Source organism: Epinephelus moara, chromosome 3 (assembly GCF_006386435.1).
Source record: "Epinephelus moara isolate mb chromosome 3, YSFRI_EMoa_1.0, whole genome shotgun sequence".
Lineage (NCBI taxonomy): Eukaryota > Metazoa > Chordata > Actinopteri > Perciformes > Serranidae > Epinephelus > Epinephelus moara.
The window spans coordinates 10,585,799-10,613,734 of record NC_065508.1 but is presented as its reverse complement, the minus strand read 5'-3'; the positions used below and the strand labels follow the sequence as shown (position 1 = coordinate 10,613,734).

At 41.2% G+C, this 27,936-nt stretch overlaps 2 protein-coding genes across 3 annotated transcripts in view; both read right to left on the bottom strand.

The window, feature by feature from the left end:
• Positions 1-421: 421 nt before the first annotated feature.
• On the bottom strand, positions 422-22,876 carry afap1l1b (actin filament associated protein 1-like 1b). 2 transcript variants are annotated; one of them, XM_050040206.1, is made up of 19 exons: positions 22,712-22,876; positions 14,314-14,442; positions 11,922-12,002; positions 11,684-11,769; positions 11,483-11,600; positions 11,284-11,373; positions 10,951-11,162; positions 9,367-9,546; positions 9,142-9,234; positions 8,479-8,581; positions 5,191-5,346; positions 4,591-4,805; positions 4,295-4,440; positions 4,087-4,168; positions 3,827-3,935; positions 3,513-3,680; positions 3,247-3,413; positions 1,604-1,729; positions 422-1,327 (listed from the first exon to the last, which is right to left on the bottom strand). In XM_050040206.1, the coding sequence occupies exons 1-19, from the start codon at positions 22,740-22,742 to the stop codon at positions 1,301-1,303; spliced, it is 2,319 nt and encodes a 772-aa protein (XP_049896163.1). In that variant the 5' UTR covers positions 22,743-22,876; the 3' UTR covers positions 422-1,300. The 2 variants fall into 2 exon arrangements, with proteins under 2 accessions (XP_049896163.1, XP_049896164.1); XM_050040207.1 differs by lacking the exon at positions 22,712-22,876 and adding an exon at positions 20,369-20,488.
• Positions 22,877-25,041: 2,165 nt separating this feature from the next.
• LOC126387707 (actin-binding LIM protein 3-like) overlaps positions 25,042-27,936 on the bottom strand; it is a 60,210-nt gene continuing 57,315 nt past the window's right edge. Inside the window, exons 22-23 of the mRNA XM_050040327.1 lie at positions 26,965-27,045; positions 25,042-26,723 (exon numbers count right to left, since the gene is read on the bottom strand). Of these exons, the coding sequence (XP_049896284.1) occupies positions 26,610-26,723; positions 26,965-27,045 (195 nt within the window). The 3' untranslated portion in view covers positions 25,042-26,609. The remainder of the gene's footprint in view (positions 26,724-26,964; positions 27,046-27,936) is intronic.

Sequence of the window (27,936 nt, the reverse complement as noted above, 5' to 3'; positions counted from 1 at the left end):
ACACATGTAATGTATTTGCATGTAAAACATATGGCTAAATTAGATAGCATTTACATATTCCCATTACCATGACAACAAATCATCTGCACCTGCTCTTACAGTCAGTGTGCATAATTAAAACTGTTTTTGGGTGTGTTGTCTTTACAATGCAGTGCATGAAAGGAAATATAGGCGCTGCACCTGACAAAAAATGTGGATAGCGTGGATGAACATATCAGAAAACTAAAAATTTTTGGAAGTATTTTACTTATGTCACTTAGTACAAACTGATTTCTTGTATATTATTCAATTTGTCCACCCAATGCAGTATCTTAATTTAATATCGCCACTAGATGGCGCTTATAGTTCAGAGTTCTTTGGTTTCTTACAGTAAACTTATCCTGGGAGAAGCACCGGGCCAAAACAAACAAACAGACATGTCTTGATAAAGTCATCATTTACTCCAACATGTGTGTGTTCATATTTCTGTGACGAACAGAGAGAGCAGACACAGGCATTTATCCTCACAATTCTGAAGTGGGGTGCTAAGGCTAATTTCCAAGACATTTGCGTAACCACAATATACAACAAGATAAAGTGCAAAAGGCAATATGAAAGAACAAAATCACATATAATGGTTAAAAACCAATAGTTTCACATTGCAATAATAAACATTTACCCACTGGTTTCAAGAACAGTGTCATACTCAATATGCTTTCCTGATATTTTAAAAACACTTCACAAGACGTGGGATACTTTTCTCACTAATAAAGATAACTTAAGGTAATAATAATAATTCTATAGTTTAGTTTTTTTTCACTTTACATTGACAAGCATCCTGTATAAAAGGAATAAAATCAGTGGAAGTGTTGCCTGTTACTCTGAACTCACAGTGTTGATGAACCACACTCTCCCTCTGTGATGCATTTCTATGAAACAACCACATTTTCACTTTCTGCAGCCCTGTGCAAATGTAAACACACATGCAAACTCACACAAACATATATATCATGTTCATAGTGATCCACATTAATACTGAACTGGTTCACCAGTAAAGTCTTGTCATATTTACAGTGGTTGAGACAGCACAGTGCTGCCTGGACTTGCAAAGATTCCTCGTTTTCCTCTTAGGTAAGATGAGGGAAGACTGTGTCCAAGTCTGTACTCTTCCCTCTTCCTCCTCATCCTTATCTTCTTCTTCTTCTCCTCCTTCTCAGTGCCAGTTATCTTCATCTGTTTCTTCTTTTACACAATTTCCTGTCGCAGCTCAGTTTTTTTCTTCCTCTCCATGAATCCATCTGTTGATCTGTTTATGCGCAGTCTAGGTCCCCTTCTTTGACTCCCACTCCTAGAAACCATGACACAGCACAAAGTGAGGAAAACATTTCTAGCTGTCCTCATCACTCACACAACCACACGCACACACACACACACACACACACGAACTACAGTAGTTTTGTGATCCCAAACATTTTATCTGGATGACAGAGTATCATTTGGAAACTTTTTCTTCAAGGGTGTCTCAGGTTCAGTGTGTTACCCAGCAAACAGTCTATCTCTCTATCTCTCTTTCACACACGCACACACACACACACACACACACACACACACACACACACTCTACCTTCGCCTTCTGCATGACATTCCCCTTGGAGGAGGCGTAGAGAGACGGAGGGCGTTTCCGAAGCTCACTTGCTGAGTTGATCGGCACAGTCTCATTGTAAACCTTTTCAACCTTACTGCCCTGTGCCTGTACACACCAACACACACAAGCACACACACAAACACAAATGTCAGTTTTCACTCATTTAAAGAAGTAGTTTAAGATTTTGGAAGATGTGCTTATTTTGCTTTCTTGGACTAATTTTTGGCCAAGAGCAGTGACCTCCTGGAGCGGGTTGCACCAACTGGTCTTTACTTATCCTGGATCTTACTGCTAAGTCAGTCTTTGTTAAGACTAAGATCAGTCTTTAGCATGGACTACGTGGGTTGCACCAGCTTAACTTAAGCCAAGTCCTAACTACACCCGGTCTTAGCGATGCATGTTCATGTAAATTCCCAGCGACTCTGGCTATTGCTTAGCAGTGCATGCGTTGCTGTGATACACTGTTAACATCCTCCCACCGCCTTGCCAATGTGTAGCTTATTATTTATCATTTGTGGCAACATATTTATGGAGGATCAGAGAGAAAGAAAAAGAAATGTCACACAGATATGATGATTAATAGAGATGTACAGGAGATATGTGTTTTTGTTTGACTGAAAGCAGCCAGCAGGTGGAGCTCCACAGGTAGGCTAACCTCAAAGAAGAGAAAAAGTAGACAAACTTGGCTGAAGCTTACAACTCATGGATGGACAGTGTGTTAGCACTGGCATTACAGACTAAGAACCACAGCAGCATGAACAGACCAAGTGACATTTGCAGAAAGCTTAATATGCTAACTAGCTAATTAGCTTTCTATCTTGCTTGATAACTGACATTAGCAGCCCACCTCTCACAGGTCAACCTTTGTTTTGAGGTGGAGGACATGACATGTGTTCATGTTTGTAACTTAGCTAGACAAAAAGGAGACTTTAGCAGGAAAGCTGGGTGACTGTTTAAAGTTTGTGGCTCTTGGGTTGTGCATCAGGCTGCTGATACACAGCTGAAAGTTTGACTTTATGCCTGCTCTATCCAAGAAGAAGGCTTAAGCTTAGATGGTGCAACTAGTATAGCTTAAGACCAGACATAAGCCCTGTTGGTGCAACTGGCCCCTGGAGTCTTGTCATCAACGTGAGGTTGCCAGGCAACCAAAAAAGACTCAAGGAGGTCACTGTTAACAGGTAAGAAGTTGTCCAGCAAATACCTTCGAGTAAATCCGAAACTTTGAACATATTAATTAGTGAGCTTCACAGGTGGTGGTAGGCAGATTTTGTTTGGCCTTTATACAGACCAAAGCTTTCTGCTTTCAGTCATTAATTGGCTGCTACAGTGACTGTGGCTTTATATTTAGCATACAGACATCATATTGATATCGATCTCTCTCAGCCAGAATAAGCCAGTAAGTATTCCCTTAAAATAAAACAGTGATGGAACAACTGTCTGCAACTTAACAGCACTTTCTGAGTCTGACATCTACTAAAGATCAATGCATTTATACAGTATTAAGGTAAATTCATAAATTCATTAAGATATACAGTAAGTGTGCTTAAATGAAGAAGTCTCTTTACAGTTTATAGCTTCGTATAAGAATGACACAGCAGAGTGTTTCTGCTGTGGCTGCCTACCTTGACGCTGATCTTGGTGTCAGTGGGAGGACCCAGCGCTCCTCTAGCCAACGATTTCTTCAGGTTTTCTTTGACCTCTGTCAGTTTGAGCTCCAGCTCCACCCGCTCCTCCTCCTTCTGTTTACACAGTGTCTCCAGCTTGGCTAACCGCTGTTCCACACCATGACCTGCACGCACACACACACACACACGCACGCACACTCATGAGTTAGTACTGCTACAAAGCTGAAGTCTAAACAGTGCTGTGTGTGTGATTTGTCTCTGACCTGTGACTGTCTTCATCTCCTCCTTCACCTCCTTCTTCTCCCTGCGGAGGGAGATCAGTGCCTGTCTCAGCTCTTCCTTTTGCTTCTCCAGCTCCTCTTTCTGACTCAGGTACCGCCTGGCGTCCTCCTCTGCACGCGTCTTCCCATACCGTGCATACTGATTTACATCTAACAGACACAGAGTGTATATATGATGAGACAAAATGTCGTTGAGCGAGTTAATTATCCACTTTGACAAACTTTTACTTGATCAGGAGAAGCCTGACGTAACATATCTCACAGTCTAATCAATTATGAAATGTAAGGAGACTCACTGGAGGCGTGTCTCTTGACGGCGGCCTGTTGTTCAGTTTTTTCAGAGTCCCTGCTGGAGAAGGAGGCATGACGTCTTACCTGTCCAGCCCTGCTCTCAACTTCCTCCTCCTGTAGGAAAAACAAGTACATTTTTAAAATCAATACCATGTCAGAGGCCCATTGTATATGTCTTGAACAATAGAGGACTCAAACAGCTTTAAAGCATCTCAAAGTTTACTGATATTGTATTATATCACTGGTTCACATGACGTTTCCTCACCGCCACACTTTCATAGACCTCATCATACATTCTGGAGTCTGTCGAGGCACTGCTAGAGGAAGCAGCAGTGGTGGTGGCCCACCTGAGAGGAAAAAGCAAAGAGACAGAGACGGACGTATTTCAGGATAAAAGTCCACGATAAGTGACAGAAAACTCGAGATAAATACATGTGGAAACACGCAAACGTATACTGTAGGAAGTGACTCACAGGAAAGAGTGCCTGGCAGCGTGCCGGATGTCAGTGAGCGTGTCCACGTCAATGTAGTCATAGTGTAGCTCTTCAGGGAGAGTAGCGCTGCCGGTCTCTGCAAACAACACGCCCAGCCAGCGGCCGAGATCCTCTGAGGAGCTGGCCTGATGGACACACACATAAAAAAAGCAACTTGGTTTCCAAAAAAAATGTAGGTGTGTCATCCCCACGTTAACTGTCTGTCTCCTCTGTGTCCACACGGAGTCATGAAAAGCTACATTAAATCTCTCTTCAGATACCACAGTATATTTTACCTCTAAAGACGCTAGTTCGCTGCCTCCCTGCAGGATGCAGAAAGAGAAGGGATGTTTTGGGCCGAGGCCTCCTGTCACCACCTCTGCACCTTTGAGCGGCACCACAATGACTGGTGGTCGCTGGTCCCCGGGGTCCTTCTGCAGGTACAGGCTTCCTCCTCGCACGACACACCAACGCTCTTTCCAAGAGCCGCTCAGACACACACTGAGGTAGCCTGTGAAAAGATGGCAGACGTGTTTAGTGGCTTTATATTTACTATTTTAAGCCTATTACTATGATGTTTACTGTGACTTTTGTGTGTTGGTCTTATTACATTTTTCGACACGAGGGTGTTTTTTCCAAGGTTATCTACTGTGTATCTGAGCAATTCAACAGAGTACAATTCTGAAACATACAATAATTTACAGCACAATGTTGCTTTTTGGCTACAATCATTTTTCTCACCTCTGTGGATTGTCTAACATCAGCTTGTTTAAACTGCACAGATGTAAAATTGCAAATACTTTGGCAAATAATCTAATCCCCAACCAGTAACTTTAACTATCTTAAACCAACCAGCCTGTCTACCAAACAGCTTCTAGATCAGTTTGTGTCCTCACCACAGCGTGGGTTGTCATGGTGACCAGAGGAAGAGGAAGGCTCTCCGGGTAAAGGAGGTTTCCGTTTGGAGAAGGTGATGATCCGATTGATTTTCTTCCCTGCTGCTCGGCTCATCGACCCCGTAAGCTCTGAGAAAGCTCCGCGCTTCCCCCTGTCTGAAATCAAACACACCCAGGTCAGTCTGTGCTGGAGTTGACAATGTGGTCACAGAGTTGAGGAGCATTTGGTATACATATATATATATATATATATATATATATATATGTATATACAGCATCTGGAAGTGGAACTTAGGATAATGTACAATCAGTAAACAAATTCTATAAATTACATTAAAACAAAAACATGGAAAGAAATGAGGGATGCTCTTGTGAAACTTCCACCAAGTCAGGACTCATCGTACTTTTTGAATTCAGTAATAATAATAAAGTGTATTTATATACCAAGATAACTTCTATTTATTCAGCGTATCCCAAGAGTGTGTTTGTGTGTTCATACAGAGTGCACCAGGTGCCACAGCGCTCTGTCCACCCCACTTCCTATGATGTCAGTGGGAGACAATGGCAGGAAGAGGACAGGAAGGATGTCATATCTGTTCACGCCTCACTTCCTGTCTCTCCCTCTCCCTCTCTCTCTCTCTCATGTCTCTTCAGGTTCAGAGCCGCTCGGCCAGTAAACAGGCTGTAACAACACGACTGTGTTTGACCCAACATCATGGATCCCCTGGTTTATCCTTCCTGATTTTGTGGATAGGTAAACAACAATAGTGTGTCTGCTTTTGATCAGACTCTAAAAAGGATGTGCATTTGTGTGTTTGTATATGAGTGTGTGCTCATGTGCGGACATGAGTCATGAAGACAGTGAGACTGAGGACGTTTTTGGAAAGCGAGGCCATTTTAGTCTTGACTTTCTCTCAGGACCATTTGAGGGTCAGGACTTGTTTTTAGGTGCAGGTTAGAGTTAGAGGGGTCGGGGGGCTACTGGCACTTTTGCACAACAACAACAACAACAACAACAACAACAGATCTTTAACATTGTAGGTTTTTATTAACAACACTAAGTGTTAGCAATATTTCATCTTTCCTCATTGATATGAGCTGGAAAAATATATCAGAAAGCCTCTTAATATGACGCAATACAAAACAACTTCCTAAATGACCGTGATGTTGAATAGACACCATCTAATTACAATTTCAACAGAAAACTGAATATTCTAACCTTTTATTCCTGCAAAATGTAAAAAACATTGTTAACGACTGATGTTAAACTCTGTGCCGTTACATAAATTTATTCAATCAAATGTGATCTAGGGTGCTAGCTAACGCCCACCCTTCATTTACTGGTCTTGACCGTGAGCTCGTGGGTAGCAAGCAGAGCAGTGTCATAGTTGGAGGTGTGTTTGGGTTCAAGTTGGCAAAAACTTTGCTTACATTTCCACAGACTGGATGGGATGGTGAATAGACTTGCATTTATGTCGTGCCTTTTTAGTTTTCCGACTACTCAAAGTGCTTTTACACTACAAGTCACATTCAACCATTCACACACACACATGCACACACTGATGGCCGACACTACTGTATATGGTGCCACTTGCTACTCCGTTTTTAGACATTTACACACCAATGGCACAGCCACCAGGAGCAATCTGAGGTTCAGTATCTTGCCCAAGGATACCTCGGCATGTGGACTGACTGCTGATCTTCCAATTTTTGGATGACCCGCTCTACCTCATGAACCACACCTGCCCCCCCACTGTGGTTAAGGTCTAATTCATTCATTTCACCCTTCTCCTCCTCTTTAAGTCTATTATAGTTAATCAAAACTAAACTCAAAACTAAAGCTAGGTGGGAAAAAACATTTTAGGTAACTGAAATAAAAATAAAAACTAGACTTTACAAAAGAATTAACTGAAATGATATTGTGTATTTACAAACTAAAATAAAATAAAAAAAAGGGTACAAGAAATGTCTTTAGTTTTAGTCTTTTGTCACACAACAAGCATGAGGAGGCATTAGTGCATATGTTTTTTGAGACTGGGATGTCTTGACTGTGAATCAGTTGCCTTGCCTATTGTTCTGCCTGTTATGAACTTTATAATTCTTGCCCCTGACAAACACTCCCATATTACAATAATAAAAAAAAGAAAACTAATACTAAAACTAATTAAAACAAAACTAAAACTAAACATTTTTAGAGAATCAAAACTAAACTGAAACAAGGAAACCCAATCCTGAAACTTACTGAAATGAAACTGAGTTAAAAAATAAATAAAACAAATGAAAAATACAAAACTATAATAAAATGATACCAGCCTTGTTGCTAAATCAAGAGAAGCACTACTGGGTGGGTGAAGGGGTGGAAGTGATTGTGAACAGTGTTGGGTATCGGCAGTCTCCTCTCTCTTCCCTCATGTTTCTTGTGTTTTCCCCTCTCCCTAGTGTTTCTTGTCTGTCTCTCTCCCCTGTCTGTGTTAGTCTCTCTCTTGCTGCAGGGCGTGGCTGGTTACTCTCCCTCTCCTGTTCGTCCTCTCCTGTTCCCCGCCTTCTCTGCCTCCACTGCACACCTGCCGTCAATCAGCCTATCAAGTACTCACCTGCCTGCTCACTATAAAGACTCCAGTATTCATCAAATCATCTGTTTCCCACAGTGGTAACAACTCTGACTCTGCAGGACCTTTGTGAATATTTTGCTGCCTGTTTTGCCTTTTTGTCGGCTCTTTTTCCCTGACTGCTGTCCTCTGTGCTTCAGGGCTCGCCTCCAGTCGTAAGCCAGCCTTGCTCTGCTTTGTGTCTGTCCCTGAGACTCTGAGGATTGTGTGTCTGGAGGAAAACCCTGACTTCTCTGCGTGTCCACTCTCTACCCCTTTATTTTTGTAGAGTTTTTGTTTGATGATATTTTTACTTGGAGCATTCCATTAAAGTTTTGTTATCTTTTGACTTTTGTCTCCGAGTCTGAATTGTTGCATTGTGGGTCCTATTCAGTACTTAAACCTAACAGACAGTCCTTTAAGCACTGCTCCAAGACTTCATGGACAAATCTTTAAATATATATCACAACTAAAGTAATTATTGTCTAATTTAAAATTATAAAATATACCTTACATCAAGTTTCAATTGCAGACAATCACACACAGACCCAAATTTAATGTTAAATCTCACTATGATGCTTTAATCTGTGTGATGTAAGAGTTGTCTGCGTTCCTTAGCTTGTTTCACTGACACAAAAAATAATACAGAGTCAGTGATTACAACTTAACCAATGATGGCAGTTTATGAAAGTACACCTACTCAGTGAGTCCATGGTGTCCCGTCCTGGACCCTGTGCTATGGACTGGTTTTCTGTTGTTGGCCCGCTGTCTGAGTCTGACGCCTGCCGCTCACACTGCAGCACCTGGCAAAGAACAAGTAGAAACCTTTATTACTTCTCTTTTTTTCTCATTAACAGAGATGAGAGGAATGTATATTTTCTGTTTCACCAAATCCTTCTGTCCTAAAAAAGCAAAATCATGTCAACATCAGTGACACAGAAGTTTGTTTAAATGTGGGTTTTTGACTTTTATGTATTTTTAAACCCATTCTGCCAACATGGGCAGTAACTGCCATGTCATCATGTATTCAGCTCGTTGGCTCTGCAGCTGTGTACCAAAACTTCGTATGAAGCTCTTTGAAAACTGGCCAGCTCAGCAGCCACAATAATGTCACCTCACTCACACTCCTTTTAACTGGAAGCCAAAGGAACAGTTGTGTCATGTGTGGGTGGAAAGAGGTGATGTCAGCAACAGAGAGTGAAATGTAAAAAGTAGAGTGCAGATTCAGAATGAAATACACCTCAGTAAATGGAGAAATAAATATTACAGTAGAGTAAAATTGAGACATATAACCCATACATGCAACAACACAAGACAATACTGTAGATAACACACTCAGAGTCACATGCAAAACCTCACACACCTTATCAAGCTCTAATTTCCTCTGTATAATGGGAGAAGTGGATCCATCCAGTCCTTCAGTGTTGCTACATTGACTGCCAACATCTTGCACCACCTGGTTTCAGAAAAAGAAAAACCTTCACTTCCAAAGAACACTTGTGTTTCCCCCTCAGCCATACCTCCCCCGTGTCCTCCCTCACTCTTGTCTGTCTCAGCATCAGCCCTCTGATATAGTGAATAAAGGTACCTTGAGCCACCGCTGGGCCTGCTCTTTACTCTGAACAGCCAGGACTAGAGCTTCGCCTCCAGGCAACGAGAAGCGCAACTCGTGTCTCTTTTTCCGGCCTTCCTTTGGGACGTAGATGACGTTGCACAGATTCAGCGGGAGCTCTGTGTGGGGAGTGCTCTCTTTGATGCTCTTATAGCACTGTAAAAGACAGATAGTGAGATACTGAGACCCCAAGTCACAAAAACTTTACTTTGATGTGTCATTTGATGCTATTTCGCTTAAAATGTAACCTTTGAAAATTTTCTAGCAATGTCGTTTAAAGGTTACCATCCCTGCAGAAAACCCCGTTCTTTTACCGGAAACTAAATGAAAGGTGAACCATTATAAGTACTAGAATACCTCACAGCATTTATCGTCTTCATAACTATGCATCATATTGTTTTGCATTCCCATTGTTGACACCTTTTCATTGTTTTCTGAAGACACAGGAGTGATTGTCTGGAGTTACAACAATATCTTTCCAGTTCAGTACAGATTCGTTTTTCATTATTGGTGGTCATTAAGTTTCATTTCAGTTTTAATTCAGTTTAGTTTCAGTTTCCAGGGTTCCTAGTTCAAACCCAGGGTGGGGGAGCCCTTCTGTGCAGAGTTTGCCTGTTCTCCCTGTGTCACCGTGGGTTTTCTCCAGGTACTCCGGCTTCCTCCCACAGTCCAAAGACATGCAGGTTAACTGGTGACTCTAAATTGTCCGTAGGTGTGAATGTGAGCGTGAATGTTTGTCTGTCTCTATGTGTCAGCCCTGTGATAGTCTGGTGACCTGTCCAGGGTGAACCCCACCTCTCGCCCAGTGTCAGCTGGGATAGGCTCCAGCCCCCTTATGACTCCTAACAGGATAAGCAGTTTCAGTTTAGTTTTTATGGTTTAAAAAGGGTTCGTTTTAGTTTAGTTTTTTTTATCAGTTTCCGTATTAGTTTAAGGGTTTTTTTTCCATTATAATATGGGGGTTATTTGTCAGGGGCAAAATTTAAGAAGCTCAGAGCACTTATTATAATACAATACAAAACAGATACAGCACAACACTTTGCAAACACAGCTGACTCACAGTCATGTACTGTAAACATCCTAGTTTCAATAAATATATGCACCAAGGCCTCCTCAAGCTTGTTGTGTTGACAAGTTTGACCAAATTGACAAAGAATAAAAGACATTTCCTGTATGTTTTTATTTATTTGAGTTAGTTTTGTAAGTACACAATATTGTTTCAGCTTTTCTTAAATCTTGTTTTAATTTTTATTTCAGTTAACTAAAATGTTTTTCCCCACATCACATTGGTTTAGTCACCTGTTGTAGAATGCCATTATTTAACTATATCTGTATATACTGTATATACATATAATTTCATGTTAGCGCTGTTGGTGCATGAAGATGAGATTTATTGAAATGTTCCACAGCAACAGTGAATTAAAAACATTGTGAAGACAAAGAGCAGTGTGCTATGAGTGTTATGGATGTGTGTACTTTTAGCACTAAATGACATTAGATATATTTTAGATCCTTTGGTTTGAAAGTTTAAGTTAACACTCACAGCACAGCTCCATTTACCTGGAGTTTAGTGTCACGGACGACGACGAGCTGTTTAGCCCACTGACCGAAGCGTTTCTTTCTCAGCAGGAAAGCACAGATGCGGCAGTCTCTGACTGGTCCATCGGGACTCTCCTCAGCCGTCCATCTCTGAGGTTGCTCTCGCCCTTTGGCCTCTTCTTCTTCTTCTTCGTAAGACTCGTAGGAGCTGCTCAGAGCATCGGAGTCATTGTCTGAGCACCAGAAATAGCATTAATTATTACATTACAGACAACTTCTGGTTCTTTTCTTTATGTATTCCACATACTTCATGATGTTTTTATTGTTTTATTGTGCAAAAGAGAACGGACTTACAGGAGTTTTTGGGAGGTCCATTAATCCTGGTGATGGGGTAGTTATTGTCTGCATCTTCATAGTAGGCATCCTCAACAGAATTCCTGGAAGCTGCAGGAGAGGAGAGGACGCGTCGAGATGAGATAAACTTCTAGTAATTCAGTTGATTACGATTATTCATGAGTGTGCATATCTGTGCTTTTAAATTTGTGTACAGAACTGTTCATGTTGGTTGTAAAGTACTGAGGGGTGGATCCAGGATCTAGAGGAACAGCCTCTTCATAGTAGTCATCAGGAAGTGGGGTGTTTGGTAGAGGAGGGGGCGTGTCAGTCGGTGTCTGAGGTGAAAGTTGAACCAAAGTTTTAGTGACAAGGATGACAGAGGAAGATGGACTGACAGGTAGATATGTAGACAGCTTACAGATTTGTTAGGATGAGTCTTCTCCTCTTCCTCTTTGTGCTCTTTCTGCTCCACTGGAGATGCACTGAGCATGTGCAAATCACAGTCTGGAGGAGAATTACCGGTATCATAAATATGGTATAATACATTTTATGAAATCATACATTTTGTAGATGTGATATGATGCTTTAAAACATACACTACTGATAGATCCTACACAAGACTTCTGAACATTGAATTAGTTTGAAGGTCTACTCACCAAAATCTTCAAACAGAGACTCTACAAAGCTGGTGCCGTTGCCATAGAGACAGCTGTTCATGTACACGTCTGATCCATTGACTGTGGAGAAAATAGATTAGGGGTTAGAAATAGGATCAAAGTTAGGGCTGGGACTGTGGTGCATGCTGGGGTCAGGAGAGTACGGATTACCAGACTGTAAGCAAGTAAGTGCTCAGTGAGTATGTACACTGAACAATCTGCATTTTTAGACATATAAATTGAACGGAGATGGAAGTCAGACAGCAAGGGAGCTCAGAATGGAGCTTGTAAATCTTTGTACCGAAGGAACGAAGATAACTGAAGTCATAAAATGCGTATGAACGTTTGCCAAACCTCCCAGACTTTCTGGAAGTGTTTTAGAATCAGCGTGAGAAATAAATCTCAAAAGTATTTGGCTGTGAAAAAGCGGAATTGAAGTGGAATATGCTAATGTGCCGTGTAAAAGTCTGGAGAGTGTGTTTGGGCAGGGCAGCCTGGGCCCATTCAAACAATGTGAGGATGTGTCACTATCAGGATGTTTTGTTTTTCTCCTTTCTTTGACCTCCTCTCATTAGCCTCGCCAAACTTTACATTTCATTATCCTCTTACCACAATCCTTTCATCCCCTCCGACAACTCCCGGATAAACAAAGATCCACTGTAAGGACTTCAGTGAGACTTGAGTCAAATTTGCATGTTTCTAAATGCAACACAATTACTGTAGTGTATCTTACGCTGTGTTGTGCTGGCTCATGACAGGAAGGTTACTGTCTGAATAAACACTGCTGTAGTAACCTTGAACAAATTGCTCAACTCTAAAATGCTTCGGCTGCAAGAGTCACACCAAATTAATGTGAGGCCGGATGCAGCTGAAAGCCTGCAAGCATGGTCAGTCAAATTCCATCAAATAAATAACATTTCATTTGTAGCTGCACCTCATTTAATACTCTAATTTACTTTTTCCTGTTAGATGTTTGTTTGCTCTTGTTAGATGACATCATGCACCTCTGATGTGGTAAACCTACAGCAGCTTGAAATTGAACGCAACTTACTGATGTGAGAAGATTCAAATCAGCCTCAGTAAAATAATAAAAATGAGTTTGACAAAGTGATTTAATGCTTTGAGTCCAGTGTATTTGACTGTATAAACAAATATTTGAGTGTTGTTTTTTGTGCTGCAAAGCAATTAATGGAAGCTGTGTAATGCCAGCTGTAAACATCACATCAGCAGGACTGCATCAAAAATAAATATAACTGTTTGCAGTGAATTAATGGAGTTTAAAGGGGTTTGTCACATCACTGCACCTAAGGGCCTTGACACACCAAGCTGGCAGTCGGCCGTCGGTCAATGTCAAGCCGTCGGTGAGCGTCTGTCACCATTGTTTTTGCAATGTGTCCTGTGCTGTTGGTTCTGGTCGGCCCTTGTTGGCTGTTTTGTAGCCAATTTAGCATGATGAATCGGCATCAGAGCCAGTGGAGCCTGTAGCTGAGTGGCAGTTTAACTTCGTACACAAGAAGAGAAACAAATGCTTTTATATACGTTTTACGCTATTGAGCTCTTTAGCAGCAATGGTTTGCAACTGTTCGCTAGTGCATGGTAAACAACCTTTTGTTCTTTCAACACCGGGTTGTGTTGTTGATGTGCTAACTGGCTAACAAGCATCTGGAATCCATCCCGCTGGTATTCCAGTTTTTGTTTTTGAATGACAAATTCAGACCATAGATTTAAATACTAATGATACAGACTATCACCTGCCAGGCCCCCAGGAAGTGTGCTGGACTTTGACGGCAATTTTCATTGTGGCCAAACAGTGGTACTGCAGTTTCTGGGGCCCGTGGTGCCATTGGACCAGAAAAGACTTTTTCCCATAGACTTACATTGGGACAGAGGTGTCTGTTTTGAGTGTCACAAATGAGTTGTTTCACTGCATTTGTAAAGTCTAGAAGAGCTGCACAATTACATCATTTTATCTTCATTCAAGTTAGCAGAGTGCTAAACTGGAAGTAGACGGCTCAGCTGGCTGATGTTTCTAAGCGCTTGCTTTATGGGCCCGCTCTACACCGTGGAAACAGAGCTCTTTTGGCTTCATGCGCCACTGAGCAACTTTCGCAGGAGCAAACAGGATCCTGCCTTCAAGCTGTATCCAGGTTTCTTAATACAGTAGATCCATGGCGCCTGCAGTTATTTCTTCTCATGCAGGCACAGAACATACGGTTGGTTTGCTGTTGGCTGTAGTCTTTGCAGTGTGTTCAACCGCAACTTTTTTTTCATCACCATTAGTTCTTGGATGTCAGTTTAGTGTGTTTGGGCGTTATTGAAACCAGTATGGTAAGAAATATAGACCAGAGACATTTTATACACTGTCCCATCCATCTGAGACCTAACTCTGTACCTGACAGCTGCACTGAGTCCAGGATGTTGCGTATGGAGGCCATCTTTTCAGCAGTGGCAGGACTGACTGTCTCATGGTCCAGCATTTTCAGCAGAGAGCCGAGCTCGTTCACAAGGCGCTCCATCACCACTGAAAAAACACAAAAGAACATATTATTATTATTATATTTGCAGAATGGAAATAAAATATTTTTTGGCACCGAGCACCATTATTAAAGCCCACACTGCAGACTCTCAACATGGCTGAAATTATTATGCTGTTACACCAACTGCATCAGATATCAATTTAACACATGCATGCAAGGCCATACGGGCAAGTGTGAGCAAAACTGGTGGAACACGACGGGCATGAAGTCAGTTTGGAACTCAGCTCACCGCCTGTTGCAACAGCTGACGGGGAGGAGATATTTAACATCCTAACACATCGCCCTATTCATTTAGTCTGCTTCAGAGTCAGCCTTTCTGGGCATTAGCAAGTCTGTTCCCTTGACCCTACACTCACCCTTGAGAGGCTATTAACAACTTATTTCCCTAAAGTTTAAATGGAGGTTTAAAGTTAGACTAGCCAACTAGTCTATATGTAAGAAAACACTCAGAAAACAGTCAAAATTGAGCACAGTTTAACCATAGTTATGAGGTTAGAAAAAACACATTGTATTTTAAATTCCACTGAAATCTGAGGCACTTTGCAATATGCATTATGAACACTACTCAACTCAATACATAAAAGTTAAGAAATAACATTTATTAAAAACAATATTCTTTAGGAAAATAACTCTTTAGGAAATGTCCCTGATTACAGCATTTCATCAGGTGAATGTAACAGCACGAAATAATAATATTTTCAATAATAACTTTAACTAAGGACATTTCAAGCTTTCTTTGAAAAATAATTGTTTTCATGTTCAACTTTGACATCCTGTGTGTGTCCGTGTGTCTGTGTGTGTTGTTGACCTTGACATTGTTCCAAAAGCCCTGCCACACTCTCACACATCCTGCCTGCTCAGAGCCGACAGAGAAAGGAGGAGGGGGGAGAGTCAGAGAGAGAAAAGGAGGTGAGGAGGAGGGGGGACGGAAACTTCCTTCCCTAAAGGAAACAGAGCCAAAGTAAAGAAGAAAATCTGTAGTTCCAGCAGAGATAGAATAGGATACGGTTACCAAACTGCCTGTCGCACTGAGTTAGTTCATTCAGTTGATCAGTCATTCAAAGGACATTAGTTTAAGTATTAGCAGACAGCTCCAGTTCTGCAGCAGAGTAAATGACTGACCTTTAATTAAATACTGGACACTGGCCACTGTTGATATTGATATAAGTATTATGTCTGCCATTAAACAGATGGAGTGGATCATTCAGAGTGTAAGAGCTGCTAACCCTAAAATTATTTAATTTTCGTTTGGGTTTCAGTGGAAAGTTTTACTGTCCCAGCATGGCCCACAGGCTTTTTAAGTGGCTTTTCCATGCGGCCAAGAAAAATATTTTGGGGAAACATTAAATCTTTGTCATTTTTGGCATTAAAATGATTAAATGTAAAATATACAATGTACTTTCACCCAAAACACAAACAAGGTTGACAGGAAGTTCAAAGACACCTCGGCACAGACGCTGGAACCTCAGCAGTGACTAATCAGATGCTAAAATGAATGTTGCAAAACATAAACTTTCAAGAAGCAGGTAATTATAGATGCTTAAGGATGAAATGTACATCTGCGCTTCTTTGGAAAGAACTGGTGCAAGAGTGAAGTTAAAATAAGATCAAAACAACCCTCTCTCACACACAGTGAGGACAGAGAGAGTGAGAGAAAAGCCCTCACTCTCCCACAGCCTCTTCCACCGGCCTCCCCCAAGTCTGACAATACTCTATTGTCTCCGCGAGGGCCAAAATTAGACGACCACAATGCTCCCCGAGACCAGAGCAAACAATACAATGTCAGAAACTCCGACAAAAAAACAAAACAGGAACCAACACACACAGTCCAAGAGGGGCGTGGTGCAAAACAGCTGCATCGCTTCGGTCCGTGGGCATTCGGGGTTAAAGGATATATCTCCAGCAGCTGTGTGTGTATGTGTGTGTGTGTGTGTGTAGTACTTCTCGGCCAGCAGCTGTGGTTTCCTGTCTTAGCTGTCGACAGAAGCGTCTCTCCACTCCTTCCTGATCTCGACTCTCTCCTCCATCCCGCTGCGAGTCTCACCTCTCTTTCGTCCTGACACTTTCCCCTCTATTTTTTCCATTTCTCTCCATCCTGCTGTTTCTCATTCTGTCCTCTATTGTCCTTAACTCTCCCTCCTTCTATGCTGGATCTTCCTCTGTCACCATCCTCTGTTTTTTTTCCCTCATTTCTTGAATAAGCAGTTAAATTAGCTTCTTTATTGATCTACAGTGCTTCACTTGTCTAGGAAATGTTGCAACACAGGCTAAAAAAAGACAAGATTCAATGTAATCAATCTGAGCGTAAACAAAGCCAGCGCTGGGCTGATGGAGTCTCAGACGGGCCCTTTGGTCTATTTTCTGTTTCTTGACGTCGAACTTTACACAGTCAAGGCCGTCCATTCGTTTGCTATCTCTCCGTCTCTCTGTTGCTTTCTGTGTCTCACTCTCTGTCTCGGGGGGACCGGAGGGTTCAGAGGCTGAGAATCAGCTGTTCTGGAGGCTTGTGGTCGGTCTCACCCACAGAGGGATCTTTGTAACCCCCCATTCCCCACACACACGCTCAAACACACACATACGGCACTGATTTTCTCTCCGAAGACACTGATGGACTTTCACTTAACTCACAGGGAGAACACACACAAACTATTAATTTGTTGCCTAAACAGAAATATCACCCTGTACAGAGCGAACGTACAGTAACAAGAGTATGTTGGAGAATGTGTTTGTGTCTTTTACCCACATTTTTGTGTGTGTCTGCAGACAGGCAGTCATGAGACTTGAGCCATGCGACTCTCATTTGAACTGATTTAGCGTGTTTGGTTGCAACGGAGAACAAAACAACTACTACTACTCACTGCTGCTGCTGTTTATCCCACCACATAATGTTCATGGGCAGCAGGGTGACAGAGAAACGATACTTTTCTCCTCCTAACCTGAGGCTTTGACTCCCATCCATTACACGTCTAACCCATCAATCACACCCATCCAAGGCTAACCTCCTCCCTGACTTGCCTCTCCCATCCAAACTATCCCTCCTTATTATTTTATTTTCCCTTCAGGAGTGGGAAGAAATATATGACTGCATTGAATTGAATTGTTGTTTCCATGAATCATGTTGCCTGAGCCACATGATTATCTGTAACAGGAACATTTAAGTTGTACTTATGTGTCACAAACATGCGTTTTCATGCCTTTTTCCAAGTTAAGTGTATAAAGCTGCTGTTTTGCACTACAGCAGGCGCCCTCTTCCTGCCTCCCCCACACTCCCAGAGGCTGAGGTCCCTCCAGATCCCACATTCTCTCTTCCACTCCTTTCTTTCTCTCCTTCTCTGATCCTTTCCTTTTAACTCCTTTCCCTCCGTCCCTTCTCCAGACACCCATCCTCTTCAGACAGAGGTCAGAGTTCAAGTCTTGGCAGGCCCCAGCCAGCTCCCTCTCAGACAAAAGTCTACTTCAGAGATTCAGCGTCCCGTTATTCATATTTTCGTGACAACAGTAGATGGTGTCACTGCTCGTCCGGGGTCAGCATTCAGTCCGAGGCTTTAAAAAGTCCCCTCCAGAACCCAAGATCTTTAAAAAGAAACAGCTGGGGGAAAATAGTGGTGGAATTCTGTCTTTTTCACATTCTTTCAGTATCTTATCATTTTCCTCAGATAGTAAATGGTGAGGAGACACAGGAAACAGATGACACTGGCGCAGACACTGTGGCACAGCATGGGTCTAATTTAAAGCCCAGACTGCTGTGCTTTGGTTCCACCTGGTAAGGAGCCATTCAGATGTTGACCATGCACCACATGCCTTGGTTAATTAGCTCAACAAAAAACATTTTTGATGCATGATGTGAAAAAAAAATCCCTTTTCTGCTAGTGCTGCTCTGCATGACTGAATGTAATGCTAATCTGTGTATTGGTGCTTCGTGTTGCTTGCATGTCTGTTTGTGCTAACATGCTTGTTGTTGTTGTGTTATTGTATTGTATTGGTGCTCTGCTGCTGCTTGTTGCTTTGCATGGCTTTTGTTCTATCTTAACAATTTCTATTTGCTCTAGTTAATGCTGTCTATATGTCCTTATGCTGTCTTTGTCCTGTGAATTTTATCACCTCTGCCACTGAGGTTATGTTTTAGCTGGCGTTGGTCTGTTTGTCTGCAAAATAACTCGAAAAGTTCTGAACGGATTTTGATGAAATTTTCAGAAGAGGTTGATAATGGGACAAGGAACAGATGATAAAATTTTGGTGGTGATTGGTTGAAGCGAAGTGGATAAAATAATAAAATGGCGGGAAATCCGAGCTGCTTGGCGGAGGTCTGCGCTCTCCGAGTGCTCTAGTTCTTTAATTGGTTTCAAAACATCTTGCCAAAGGACAGCAGTTGAAATTTAGCCAACTGGCTAACACTGGCACATTTACAGAAATGTTGATTATTGTGCATTGTCCTTATAAATAAAATAAATCTAAATTTAAATAAAGACTGGAAAACAAGGGGAAACAGCTAGCTTTGCTCTGCCTAATAGGTAAAGAAATCCAACTAGCTGTTTTCCCAAGGCCCCCAAAAAGTGCGCTGGACTTTGAAGCCAATTCCACCTAGTGGCTAAACTGTGTAACTACAACTTCCGGGTCTGTTGCATGATGCCATTGGGCCCTAAAATCATTTCCCCCATAGACTTACATTGGGAAAGATGTCTGGATGGACTTTTTAAAGCGTTAAAACCCCTGTGAAATGATACGTTTCACTTTCGGGATTTAATCCATTCAGCCTGATAACATTTCAAAATCTAGAGGAGCCACACTGTGCATATTGTGTGGTATCATATGTCGTATAGCATTATGTACCATGCAGCGTGCGGGGTATACATGTGCATGTCACGTGAGATTCTTATATATGTATTATGATGTGTCTGTATCTGATGTTGTGTGCTCCTTTGTGTTAATTGTGGATTGTGTATTTTGTTGTGTTTCATGTTTAGAGGACTACAGATGGAAATTAGCCTTTAGCTAAATCTGGTGCAAACATATTTTTGTTTTGTAAACAACTAATGTACGTGCACGCTGTCCTTTTTTATAAACTAAATAAACGAAACTAAACTATTAAATCATTTTATCCCCATTCATGTTGGCAGAGGGCTAAACTGTACGTTAGCTGCTCAGCCAGCAAAGTCTCTAGTATGATTGCTCTATGGGCCCAACGATGCATAAAATCCAGGTAGTTTTATACCTAGAAAGCCAAAGTTTTTAGGCATGCCACTGTGCAACTGAAGAACCTCTACTGGAATGAGCTGAGCCCTGCCTTCAGTGCTATATCCATTTCTCTTTATACATCTAGGGTGTTCCCCTGATTTAAGTCATTGTGCTAGGCTAAGCTAAGTGGCTGGTTTGAGGTTGCTTCATGTTTAGCTTACAGCATGAGTGTGCTATCAATCTTGTCATCTAACTCCCCGCAAGGAAGCAAATACAATAATTTTCCAAAATGTCAAACTATTCCTTTAAACCTGCAGTGATGTTTTTGACATTAAATCAAGTGGCTGCATGTCACATGAAAGTGTTACTTAGGTCAAAACCACTAAAAAACAACCCAACTCTGCAGCTCTGTGCAGTTTATGGACAGTTTAAATGAACAGTTTGTAAGTGGGGGAAAAACACTGGTTTGCTTTAGAGATAGATGAGTTGAGATGACACACACACACACACACCTGCACACACAAAGAGACACCCACTCAAGCACTATTATTCTATGGTTGTTTTTTGTGAGTGTTTCCCAGGTGTAATATGGTGATGGTGACAATGATGTTGACAATATAACCGTCAGCTCGACAAAACATGATCCAGTGTTTTTCCTGTTTTGTAGCAGAGTATTATCACCACATCAGCTTTGTTCCCACCTACGCCTCACCAACACGGGCGACATGCACAGACCTGCTGCTTTGGGTATCTCTGTCCCAGTAGATTTGCAGTACAGCTCACTCTGGGTTTACAGAGGCAAAGTAATTTCCCTGCTCCTTTGAAATATGACTTCAAATTAAATCAAGAACGAGTTCTGGACTTTCTGAATCTGAAAGAGAGAGATAAGAAGGGGGTGGGTAGAGGATCACTGAGTGAGGAGGAGGAAAAGGGAAAAGGAAATGTAAGGGAACCATGGTTGAGGTCAAGGCTTGTGACAGTCGTTTAACAGAGGATGTTGCCCCTGTAGTTTTAACTCTGACTTATCAAAAGCCATTTCACAACTTCAGTATCTACAAATGTCTCCCATTTGTTGCAGTAGTTGTGATACTGTCTCCGAATGCCATTATCAGTTGTTCGTGTGTTTTTCCACAGTGAGAGTATTTTCTTCTAGAGAGCACAGCTGCACAAGTGTTTGGCCAAAAAACACTTTTGTTACACTGTATAAGCTGCTTGTGTCCAAGTGTTTCAGAGGCCTTCTTCATGTTGACATGTTGACATGTCACAGTAGGAAAAGCACAGGTGTAAATAACACATTTAACGATGGCTGGTTAATGATAATGTCAGGGTCCTGGTGTTGTGTATGCTGGCTCACTGTCAGACTGTTATAACTTACTGGGACACCTGAATAAAACAGCCATCGTTAGTGTTATTAACAACATCTGTACTTCTCCTACAACAAGTCAATGTAACCACAATGCAGCCCTTAGAAATACACAATTAATATTACCATAAAACTTCAATTCAAAGCCTGGTCTCTTTTACTAGCCCGGTGTAGCTACATATTTTGACAAATAAAGGCATGTCTCAATTAGAAGACCAGTCTGATTGCCAGGCAGTTCATTTTTATAGAACAACCCACTTGAGCTAATGTTAGTTAGCAGATTAGATTGCACATATAAATATAAATGTTTAAACAAGATGCTACACGTCGTTAGCTCGGTTGATTTCATTTTACTGAAACCATGAGCACCAGAGAAGACCTTTACCGGCATGACGAAAAATAAAGTCCCTTCATCTGAAGCTGTCGTAAAGTCAGAATATGTGTCCATTCCTCGATTACCTGGTAAGTTATTTATACTCCTTTAGTCGGTAAGGATCAATCAAAGGAATCAAAAGTGTTTCTTTAAAAATTAATCCAAGTTATGAGGATTGTTTTAACAGGATAAAGTGGTGTTATCCTTGGGTGCCATGAAACACGTGTCATAACATAACACATAATTGATATGCTATTTAAAGCCTAAACAATTGGATTATATTTCCCATCTCTGCCGAGCAACAGTTTAGTGTAAAAGGAATTAAAGGCCTGTCCCATATAGACACCTGTCCAAAATATAGGCCTGTTGAGCTCAGTGACTTAAGCAAATAATAGCCCAGGCTACGAATTAAAATTTTACAGTATTATCATCATCACCATCATAACATAATAATTATAATTACATAGCTGTATAATAGCTGACCCCACCCCCTGCACTGATTTATCCTTCTATTTAAGGGATCTGACACCATTTTTGTTCATAACAAATTCATAATGAGCCTAGTAGATCAATGAGCCACTGGCAACATGAAGGGGTGTTTAAACAAAGCATGAATGAATGCTTCATAAATGGCCATTGTTTCCCCTTCAGATAATCACGTGTGATCCCCGTTTGCCAGATTTTCAATCCAGGCCACTGCTCCATCACCTGGTGTCACATAATGCAGCTTCCTGTTTGCAGCACTGTCGCCTGGAGGAGTTCTGAGACAGAGCAGCCATTCAGCTGCTGCTGCTGCTTCACTTCCAGTGGCGCTGCTGCTGCTGCTGCTGCTGCTTCCAGCTTGGCACTTCTGTGTTGGTATCGGATTGCATCACACTACCTGAGTGAGGATACCTCCTCCATCCGCACACACACACACACACACACACACACACACAGCGCACCAACCGGCGTGTAGGTGCTATGACATCACTCTCCCGTTACTCCAACAGTCAACCGGGAGTGTTAAGGCGCGAGGCGGTTTGGATGAAGTGATGGTGTTTCCTCTTAGGTTTGTTTAATGGGAGTAAAAATAAAATAAAACTGTTGCAACTCTCTTTTTAAAATGTTACTATTCAATTTGTTAAGGTGAGTTTAAGTGACACATACGGTAATTAATGACAGTGTAGTGCATTTATCCAGTTTTGAATTGTCGCGTGTTTGTGACCATTTGCCTCTCAGAAGTGGACTTCCATGTACATGTATCCCTTTCATATTTATAAAGGCTTCTTCAAAAAGTTGTAACAGTTGTATGATAGTTACTTTTGTCGCGACTAATATTCAAAGACAGACTGTTACTCACCACCTTGGCCACTCTGGCGTTTGGACTCCATGCTGTTTGATACTCGAAGGTCTGAGTTCTTATTTCCGGTAGTAATCCCTCGGTCGTTTCATTCAAAAGTTACGGTTGTGAACATGTGAGGCGTGTTCAGCCCCAGAGACACAGCCCAGCTCTGTCAGCCTCCGTGCGGCCAAGTGAGTCAGAGTGGCCGCTACAGTTTATAGTTTGACTCGGCAGCCGCTGGTTCATCATCCGCAGCTCCACTGGGTCCTAATGCTAGTCTTAACAAGTCTACTACACACTGGGATAACCGCACATTTTAAAGCTATGACTCCAAAGAGACACATACAGAAGCCTCCTTAGTCACATATGAGGAGACGTTATCCCCAGTATGGTGTTCATTAGTGTATTCATTGTTTGATGTCTAGTGGTAGAATAAAGCTGAGGCACTTTTCCACCTCAGTGCAGAGTGAAATATTGTAGTCTACTACCTTTTATCTGACAAACAGCATACAGACTTCACAGAATCAGACTTTAAAGAGTTCTCAAAATATAATGATACAACAGTACCCTATTTAAAGCAGCACCTAAGGCAGTAAATTACCAGTAAAATTAACAGTTAAATGTATTTTTTACTTTTGATACTTAGGCTAATGTTATGTAATTTTATTGAAAATTTGAATTCAGGACTTTTACTTACTGGAGGAATTTTACATAGTGGAACCTTTATGTAAAGGGTCTGAATATCTCAACTTCCACTACTGCCTCCAAGTAGGTCTCATATGGATATACCAGACTGTATACAGTCTGTAGCAATGATTTCCAGTGGGTCATAAGATTAACAGGAGAGAATCAGTCAATGATTTTGCATCCTCAAACACCTAAAAATAAAACAAAAAAAGTAACTTTTTGGTTGAACTGGTGACAATCAAGGACAAGGCTTCACATTTCAACAGTGCTTTGTTTAACCTACTGTTTTGTGCTGCTGAACATGGGCCATGTTAAAGGTGAATCATGAGAGTAGTCATCAATTAAAGGAATACTTCACCTAAAAAAATGACAATTGTCAATTAGTCGTGGCACGTTAGCTTGAATTTGTGAAGAAAACATTGTTTTTCTTGCATGTATCCACAAAAAAATGGAGGGCATTAGGGATGTCAGTTTAGGTTAATTTTCAAAAGGCAAAAACCCATTAACCGGTAACTAACCAAACATATTGATTTATCGAGTGATTGGAGACCACTTCCAACAACAGCAAAACTAAATGAAAAAATCTGTTTACAAACTCTCGCACAGCTCATGCAGAATAATCTCATGTATCCAGTCATATGTTCAGTACTTCCCAAACACATGCATTTTCGCTAAAACTGAACTAAAAGTGAATTTTATATGATCCCGCCAGACTCCAGCACTTCTTTAAGTGAAAATACACGTTTGCGAAGGACTGAGCATAGGACTGGATAACTGAGTCTTGGATTATACTGCTCGAGTTGTGTGCCAGGATGTTTTGATATAGTTTTGTGTTGTTAAACATGGTCCCTAATCAATCAATAAATCAATACACTCACCAGGGATGTCAAAGGTCAAACAGTAATAGGTTAAACAGTGCAAATATTTTTGACCAGTTACACATGTCGGTCTATAGGCTGATGTTGCTTCTCTATGGTTTACTGCACTGCACACCACCCGACTCTGGTAGGAGCTAGTTAGCATGCCGCGCCACTCATTCGGCCATTACAATTAGTAACACCATCCCTTACTACATCCATGGTTTCGACCCAACAGCAATATGGAAACATTCTGGTCACCCTCTGGTCTCACCCCAGGCTGTCCCATCTTAATTTTGAGCTGTAAAACCCCTTTAGCATTGTTGACAATGTCACCAGCATTAGCAGTGTGAGCACCGCTAGTGGTGCTAACATAGTAAACAATACCAGAATGTTAGAGCTCCCTCCTGAACCAAACAAGTGGAGACCAGAGCTGGTCTGTAACATAAACTGTGTTCCATGGAGGCATGTGAGAAAAACAGTTTCCTTCATGAATTCAAGGTAACATAGCACGACTAACTGATTTACAAATGGTCATTTTGTGGGGGAAGTATTCCTTTAAATTCTGAGCTACCTCAAATTACATTATGGCTCAGAATCAAATTACAACAATGTCCAACATTTCCAGATATTCTTGGAAGAACCACTTGGATCCTCTCAAGAATCTGCTGACCCAGAAACTACAAGCCTGAACCAAAGCAGCCTGTTCAATATCCCAACCACCGTCATGTGCTGCACATTCAGGGGTCATGAAAAATAACAATGAGGACGATACATGATAAAAATAGTGATGATTGACTTGAATCATTTATTCCAAAGTTGTATTGACAGACAAGGCTTTGCAAATTAAAAATGGTACTCCGATAAATAAAGAATAAGTTAAACACATCTAATGTGGTAAATGTGCTTTGCTGTATCGTTGAAGATCCATAACCCCACACACACATATTCACACACACCTTCAGTTCCTGTAACAGAGAGCATTATCTAATCTTTTCAGTTCAAACTATCCTACACCTTCTCTTCCCATCAAACTAGTTTCAGTTCACACCTTATTAATCTCAAACTCAAATCCTTTCTTTACAATTTACTTATGTGACACTTGCAGCCTATTGGTAAAACTTTCTTTGTCACTGCTTCTTTACTTTTTGCATCTTTCTACAGTATGTTACCTCATCACACATTCCTTCATGTTACTTCCTCCTTTTCTCCATCCTTCATTCCCTCACCTCTTCATATTTCCTTCCTTCATTTGAGCATTGTTTTTTCTCTTTACTCAGAGGGTCTGAATAATCATCCACAAAAACCTCCGTTCGTCATCTGCTGTAATCACACACATGAACATGACTCAGTGTGGTTTAATTGTAATCCAGCAGCTAAAATTCTGAGCTGATTCACGAGTTCAGCTGCGAGTATGAATTGACAAAAATGTGGATTTCTTAAAATAAAAAAAGCAAAACACAGAGATCTTATTTTGAAGTGTGTGTAGTTCTAAAACCTGATTTCTATGACACAGTCCATCCACAATAAACCTTACGATCACATCATATCTCAAAAACCACTTCAGTGACCTGTACAGTCTGCTCGTGTCATAACTCTAAACACTGGTATGGCTTCAGAAAACCTGACATCAAAATAATAATTACATGCCAGTATTATAAAAAGAAACTTTGGGTTTCAGTATTTGCACAATATTAAAAAAAAAAGTGTGCGTCATGTTTAGTAACCCTAATGTTAATGGGAGTCACACTATTCTCATCAGTTTATAAATTTCAGATGATGATAGTGTCTGTGTGATTAAAACTGGATCCATTTTACCTCCAACAATATGCCAGTCTGTCTTCCAGGCAGCCAATTTACTTCCCAAACTGTCTCCTTAATTTTCAGTATGAATTCAAGTTTGGCGCAGTGTGTCTGACCCTCAGTACTTCAGCTTACAGTCCCCCTGTCCTGGTCATGTATCTGACTGCCACCCTGGTGCTCTTGTTACCACACTGCCATCTGCTGGTAGGAGACAGGGAAGCAGCCAACTCCCTCAACTGATTAGCTTTCTGTCTGTTGTAGTCCGGACGTGGCTCATCTGCTGCCTCTCAAAGTCTTCATGATCTCCTTCCAGTTCTCCTTCCTCTCCTTCCAGGTTTTTTTGGCTGGCTTCATACATAACGCTTAACAAGTCCAAGTACACACAAGATCAGGAGGCCAACAACTCTGCTTTGCCACCTAACAGGAGGAAAGAGTTTCATTCCTGCCAGTTCCTCTTCCACTGAGATACAGAATCAGTCAGGGTTAGCAGGCCTCTGTGGAGGCTACGTTTCAGAGCACACTGTTGGCGGTGGACCTGCATTGGGTTAGATGGTTGTTGCTTCATTTTCTCAGAAGAGTCGGACCTGTTTCTTCAGTTCGTTCTTCTTCCACTGAGCGAGATGATCAAAGGCAGACATGGACATGCCAAAGACTCTGTGGAACTCCTCTGGTGAGAGGTGACGCTGGGAGAAGAGAGGAGACGGCAATTTAGAGACGATAAGTCAATGTATCTACTTGCTTATAGGCTTCAAATAGCTTCGTCAAAGTATTCCTGTCTGTTTCAGAAATGATTTTCATCAACACTTTTGGACATGGCTCTATGGATAAAAATTCTGGCCTATCTGTATTTTCCATATACTCTTATCTGTCTTTATAACACAGTTATTGAAGGAGATTTTGTAAAAGAGACCTGAAGCAGTTTACCTCCAGTCTGGCTCGGTCCACATCACTTGGAAGACGTTGCTGTCCTCTGACTGATACTATTAGGGCTTCATATGGGTAGATCTAATACACACAGAGACATAAATATAATCAACTTCCTGCAACAAAATGCACCACTGAGGCTTTGGCCAACATGTGAATTACATTTCAAAGACTAAGCATGGTTCCCTGAACACTGAGACTGTAAATTTACTTGCAATCAGATGCTCCTTTGAGGGACTTTCACTCGTGATGTCATTATTTATTTGTGCATGTCATAAATTGTTTACCAAGGAAGTTTATTCACAACATGATTCAAATGCACCACTAAAAAAGTCCCAATCAACTTGTATTAAATGTTTCAGCACCATAAAAACAGGCAGACTGAGTTTCATTACCTCTGTCACCCTCTAGTGGCCGAGAGCAGCACTGACAACAATGCTGCTTTTGGTTAAAATAAATTAGAAAAATTGATTAAGTCTCTGTTTGGTTTAGTGTAATTATTCATGCAGATATAAGTCTCCCACTGAGGGAAAGATTAGGAAATATCCGATTTTTGTGCTGACACGGCACTTGTTTTTCTTCTTAATAAATAGAGGAGAAAAATCATTGTTTATTTTTTCAGAGTTTCGACCTCAAAGTGATGAAGAATTGTTCCCAACTGTTTCCAATCACTCACAAAATGACAAAAAAAACTGCATTTAATGTTTGACAAATTTAAAGTCTGCTGACCCTTGAATGTTTGAATCTATATTTTGGTTTGTAAATCAGTTGTTGGACTGATAAAAGAAGTGTGTTCAAGCATTCCTTACAACCCATTCCCATTATTCTTAAAGGAAGAATAATAATATGAGATGTAGTGTAACTACCATTTCCACAAAATTCCAATGAAGCTGCTGAACTTGTTTTCAGAATCCTGTAAATGTTTTTTTTTTTACTTTGCTGTCAATAAAATGAGTCAGTCATCTTCACATG